This window comes from Salvelinus fontinalis, chromosome 38, assembly GCF_029448725.1.
Source record: "Salvelinus fontinalis isolate EN_2023a chromosome 38, ASM2944872v1, whole genome shotgun sequence".
Taxonomy (NCBI): domain Eukaryota; kingdom Metazoa; phylum Chordata; class Actinopteri; order Salmoniformes; family Salmonidae; genus Salvelinus; species Salvelinus fontinalis.
In genome coordinates this window covers 7,240,877-7,247,359 of record NC_074702.1, presented here as the reverse complement: position 1 = coordinate 7,247,359, position 6,483 = coordinate 7,240,877, and the positions used below count along the sequence as shown (strand labels likewise).

The 6,483-nt window shown below is 43.1% G+C and overlaps 1 protein-coding gene across 6 annotated transcripts in view; it reads left to right on the top strand.

Moving 5' to 3' along the window:
• Window positions 1-6,483, top strand: part of LOC129837369 (ATP-dependent translocase ABCB1-like) — a 29,055-nt gene that overhangs the window by 17,234 nt on the left and 5,338 nt on the right. For 5 of the 6 annotated variants that reach the window (XM_055903481.1, XM_055903476.1, XM_055903477.1 and 2 more), the window contains 9 exons: window positions 89-235; window positions 392-496; window positions 676-753; window positions 1,632-1,715; window positions 1,784-1,987; window positions 2,090-2,190; window positions 2,361-2,501; window positions 5,262-5,418; window positions 5,679-5,876. In XM_055903481.1, the coding sequence (XP_055759456.1) occupies window positions 89-235; window positions 392-496; window positions 676-753; window positions 1,632-1,715; window positions 1,784-1,987; window positions 2,090-2,190; window positions 2,361-2,501; window positions 5,262-5,418; window positions 5,679-5,876 (1,215 nt within the window). The other variant, XM_055903480.1, reaches the window with a different exon arrangement.

Below are 6,483 nucleotides of genomic sequence, written 5' to 3'. Positions count from 1 at the left end.
TTCTTTCTCTCTTTCTCTCTCTCTTTCTCTCTCTCCGTCCTCTCTCTCTCTCTCTGTCTTCTCTATCTCTCTCTCTCTCTCTCCCCAGGATGAGGAGATTCCTCCTGTGTCGTTTCTGAAGGTGTTGAAGCTGAACCTTCCTGAGTGGCCCTATATGGTGGTTGGTGTGATCTGTGCCACTATCAACGGGGGCATGCAGCCTCTCTTCGCTGTCATCTTCTCTAAAATCATCGCTGTATGTTAAATATCAGTTAATACCAGATATCATCATTCTATGTTTACTCATTTATTTCAGTTTATTCATTTTCTCATTACTGTAAGTTGAATTAGTCATATTCCATCAAATAGCATCACCTCAGATGATCATGTTTGTGTTGTTGTCATGTTTCAGGTGTTTGCAGAGCAAGACCAGGAACTAGTTAGACAACGCTCCTCGTTGTACTCTATCATGTTCGCCCTCATTGGAGTCGTCTCCTTCATAACCATGTTCCTACAGGTAAGCACACACCTCACCTAATGCTAAATACTATGATGAATGAGTGACAGAATGTGAGAGGGGCTTGGGTTTGTATCTATCCTACAGCAGGTCAGTGGTCCCTAATGTATTTCTATTGATGGACAGCATCTTGAAGTTTGACTTACTATGACTGTGATACGTGGTTGTCTTCTCTCCAGGGATTCTGTTTTGGGAAGGCCGGTGAGATTCTGACCATGAAGCTGAGACTGATGGCCTTTAAAGCCATGATGAGACAGGCAAGTTTATTTAGGCTTATAGAGTGTTTAATAAAGGTCTTTATTTAGACTTATAGGGTATTTAATAAAGGTGAGACAGTTTATTTAAGCTTATAGAGTGTTTAATAAAGGTGAGACAGTTTATTTAGGCTTATAGAGTGTTTAATAAAGGTGTTTATTTAGACTTATAGGGTATTTAATAAAGGTGTTTATTTAGGCTTATAGGGTATTTAATAAAGGTGGGACAGGTTATTTAGGCCTATAGTGTAACGCTTGTTCTCCTCCTCTTCGTCCGAAGAGGAGGAGTAGGGATCAGACCAAAATGCAGCGGGTTTTGAGAACATAATGAATTTATTCAACCACGAAGACGAACACGGAACAACACTTGGAATAATTACAAAATAACAAAACGAACAAAGACAGACCTGAAATAGAGAACTTACATATAACACGAAGAACTCACGAACAGGAATCGACTACAAACAAAACGCTACAGTCCCGTGTGGTACGAACATACAATACAGACACGGAAGACAACCACCCACAAACAAACAGTGTGAACACCCTACCTTTATATGGTTCCCAATCAGAGGAAACGACAAACACCTGTCTCTGATTGAGAACCATATAAGGCTAATTACCAATGGCCTAAACATAGAAACACAAAACATAGAATGCCCACCCCAACTCACGCCCTGACCAACTAAACACATACCAAAATAACAGACAACAGGTCAGGAACGTGACATATAGAGTGTTTAATAAAGGTAAGACTGTGTATTTAGGCTTGTATAGTGTTTATAGGCTCATATAGGTTATAGGGCTTATGGAGTGTTTATAAAGGCTCAAATAGGTTATAGAGACAATTTGAACATGTAACTCTCTTCGTTTTCCTGTAGGAGTTGGGCTGGTATGACAGTCACAAGAACAGTGTTGGAGCTCTCACCACTAGACTGGCTACAGACGCAGCACAAGTACAGGGGGTAAGTAGTAAGTACACACATGAACACACAACACACAACACACACACTAACCCTCCCTCCCTCTCCAGGCTACAGGAGTGCGTTTGGCCACTCTGGCCCAGAACGTGGCTAACCTGGGCACCAGTCTGATCATCTCGTTTGTGTACGGCTGGCAGCTGACTCTTCTCATCCTGTGTGTGGTACCTGTCATGGCTGTAGCTGGAGGCATACAGATGAAGATGCTCTCTGGTCACGCCGTCAAAGACAAGAAAGAGCTAGAACAGGCTGGCAAGGTACACAACCACTCACACACACAGTCTTATTCACCCAACATTTGCAAGAGTGAATATCTATAAGTTCTTCTCTCGAGTCTAACCAGTGTGTGTGTGTGTCAGATTGCCACAGAGGCCATAGAGAACATCCGTACGGTGGCGTCTCTCACCAGAGAGCAGAAGTTTGAGTCTCTGTACCAGGAGAACCTCATAGTGCCTTACAAGTACGTGTGCTACAAAGTTTAGAATTTCCATTATAAAAAGTCCTAGTCATTGCTGTGTTTTTAATGTGTCAACAGTGTCAGTCTTGTAAATGTACTATATTACTTTTGTTTATGTAATCACCCCTCTCTTTAATCTCTCTCTCTCCCCCTCTCTCACTTTTCCTCTGTAGGAACTCTCAGAAGAAGGCCCATGTGTATGGCATCACATTCTCCTTCTCTCAGGCCATGATCTACTTCGCCTATGCAGGCTGCTTCCGCTTCGGGGCCTGGCTCATAGAGGAAGGCATTATGACCTTTGAAAATGTCTTCCTGTGAGTACAGCAGCTACCTTTGATTGGGTTACTTCAGTCATGTGTCAATGTTCACAACTGTCCTTATAGCCTTTTCCTATGTGACTCAATTGAACGACTCAATTGCTTGCCTAATATGGGTGCTGGGTGGACACAGGTACAGTAGTGGAGGATTTGTATATACATTGTACAATACAGCTCAGGTACAGTAGTGGAGGATGTGTGTATACATTGTACAATACAGCTCAGGTACAGTAGTGGAGGATTTGTGTATACATTGTACAATACAGCTCAGGTACAGTAGTGGAGGATTTGTGTGTACATTGTACAATACAGCTCAGGTACAGTAGTGGAGGATGTGTGTATACATTGTACAATACAGCTCAGGTACAGTAGTGGAGGATGTGTATATACATTGTACAATACAGCTCAGGTACAGTAGTGGAGGATGTGTATATACATTGTACAATACAGCTCAGGTACAGTAGTGGAGGATGTGTGTATACATTGTACAATACAGCTCAGGTACAGTAGTGGAGGATTTGTGTGTACATTGTACAGCTCAGGTATAGTAGAACACACCCGGCCCAGCTCATCTAGGCCTGACAGGAATGTCCAGTATTACAGTGGTCAAAGGTGGTTGTGGTTAATCATTACCTAACTGGGAAGTGTGTTGGAGGTCAACGCTGATCTAGGGACTCATCACCGTAGCAACAATGGCCAAATAGCCATGACATGTCTAACATGTGACCCATAGAAATGAATGTTATAGAGTAGATATCACGACTAAAGACTTAGATAACATTTTATTTGAAAAGGTATACATAAGGCAGTCATAACACTGTCATAACAGAAACATAACATCTGTCATAAACAGATGTTACTATTGTCATTAAAGCTGCAATATGCAACTTTTTGGGCGACCCAAGCAAATTCACATAGAAATGTGAGTTCTAGATCTGTCATTCTCATTGAACGCAAGTCTAAGAAGCGGTAGATCTGTTCTATTTTCTCTATTTCTATGCATTCATTTTTTAAGTTTAGTTTTTGCGTCTTTTACTTTCGTTTTTTTTTACACCAGCTTCAATCAGCTGAAAATACCATATTTTGGGTTATTGAAAATATATTTCACAGCGGTTTAGATCGTACAATGATTCTCTTCTGCTTGTTTTGTCACATAAACTAAAATTAGGCAAACTATTAGAATTTTAGCAACCAGGAAATGGCAGAGCGATTTCCTACATATTGCACCTTTAAGTGTCATGCGGTTGTATTATGTCACTTTCAATGTGGAGTTCAAATTTCTCTGGCATGACTTCAAGATAATTTAAGTTTAACCTAAATTAGACTTTAGCGAGCTTGATACAATAGTTTCCGAGCTTGATACACTGTTTTAAAATCCTGCTCTCTCTCTGTCTCTCTCTCTCCAGGGTGATCTCTGCAGTGTGAACTATCCCTTGAAGATACATTATATATACAAAAGTATGTGGACACCGCTTCAAATTAGTGGATTTGGCTATTTTAGCCACACCCGTTGCTGACAGGTATATTAAATCGATCACACAGCCATGCAATCTCAATAGAAAAACATTGGCAGTAGAATGGCCTTACTGAAAAGCTCAGTGACTTTCAACATGGCACTGTCATAGGATGCCATCTTTCCAACAAGTCAGTTCGTCAAATTTCTGCACTGCTAGAGCTGCCCCAGTCAACTGTAAGTGCTGTTATTGTTAAGTGGAAACGTTAAGGAGCAACAACGGCTCTGCCGCAAAGTGGTAGGCCACACAAGCTCACAGAACGGAACCGCCGAGTGGAACTGCAAAATCGGTTGCCCTCGGTTGCAAAACTCACTACCGAGTTCCAAACTGCCTCTGGAAGCAACGTCAGCACAATAACTGTTCGTTGGGAGCTTCATGAAATGGGTTTCCATGGCAGAGCAGCCGCACACAAGCCTAAGATCACCATGTACAATGCCAAGCATCGGCTGGAGTGGTGTAAAGCTCGCCACCATTGGACTCTGGAGCAGTGGAAAATTGTTCTCTGGAGTGATGAATCACGCTTCACCATCTGACAGTCGGGTTTGGTGGATGCCAGGAGAACGCTACCTGCCCCAATGCATAGTACCAACTGTAAGGTTTGGTGGAGGAGGAATAATGGCCTGGAGCTGTTTTTCATGGTTCGGGCTAGGCCTCTTAGTTCCAGTGAAGGGAAATCTTAACACTACAGCATACAATGACATTCTAGACGATTCTGTGCTTCCAACTTTGGTGAAGGCCCTTTTCTCTTTCAGCATGGCAATGCCCCTCTGCACAAAGCGAGGTCCATACAGAAATGGTTGGTCGAGAACAGTGTGGAAAAACTTGACTGGCCTGCACAGAGCCCTGACCTCAACCCCATCGAACACCTTTGGGATGAATTGGAACGCCATTGGGTCACGTGATGGTTACAAGACATTTTTTTTTTATTTGGCACTATATAGAACCATTTGTTTTTAGTGTATAACCTGTTCTCTGTCTCTCTCACTCTCCAGGGTGATCTCTGCAGTATGAACTATCCCTTTAAGATACATGTTAGATAGATCGTAACCTGTTCTCTCTGTCTCTCTCTCTCTCCAGGGTGATCTCTGCAGTATGAACTATCCCTTTAAGATACATGTTAGATAGATCGTAACCTGTTCTCTGTCTCTCTCTCTCTCTCCAGGGTGATCTCTGCAGTATGAACTATCCCTTTAAGATACATGTTAGATAGATCATAACTTGTTCTTTCTGCTTCTCTCTAAAGGGTGATCTCTGCAGTGCTGTACGGAGCCATGGCAGTAGGAGAGGCCAACTCCTTCACGCCTAACTACGCCAAAGCCAAGATATCAGCATCTCACCTTATGTTCCTCATCAACAGAGAACCTGCCATAGACAACTGCTCACAGGAGGGAGAAACACCGGTACACACACACACACACACACACACACACACACACACACACACACACACACACACACACACACACACACACACACACACACACACACACACACACACACACACACACACACACACACACACACACACACACACACACACACACACACCACATCACACCCAGTGGCTATCACAGTGGAGAGTTGTGGAGTGATTGTATAGTACATGCCAGGAGATTATTTCATGAACGGATGTTCTTCTGCCTCCCTCTCTTCCCTCCAGGACCACTTTGATGGTAACGTGCGTTTCCAGGGGGTGAGGTTCAACTACCCGTCCCGTCCAGACCTTGCGGTCCTGCAGGGACTGGAGCTGAAGGTGCAGAAGGGCCAGACTCTAGCCCTGGTGGGCAGCAGTGGCTGTGGGAAGAGTACGACCATACAATTACTGGAGAGGTTCTACGACCCACTACAGGGCACAGTGGTGAGTACATACACACACACACACACACACACACACACACCCACGCGCTATGTTCCTCTATCCTCATGGGGACCTAAAATGAATTTCCATTCAAAATCCTATTTTCCCTTACTCCTAACCCTTACCATAACCCGAACCCTAACCTAACTCCTAACACTAATTGTAACCCTAACCTAACTCCGAACACTAATTGTAACCCTAAACCTAACTCCGAACACTAATTGTAACCCTAAACCTAACCCCTAAGCTTAAAATAGCCTTTGTCCTGATGGGGATGTGGGAAATGTCCCATGGGGAGAATTTTTGTTTTACTACCCTTATGGGGACTTTTGGGGATTTTAGGTCCCCACAAGGATAAAATAACCAACCCACACACACACACAAACGTTTTCACACACATTGATTATTAAAGCCATATGTACTGTATGTTTAATGACCACTGTCACCAGTCAGACAGTGAGATATTTGCTAGGATTTTTATATGCAAATATCCATGAAAACATAGAGCCCTCATGCGTCTCCATGTGTGACTGTGTAGATATTCTCCTACTGAAACACTGTTCTATAATTACTGATTGACAGGCCAGGATGTTGACACTGTTGCTTC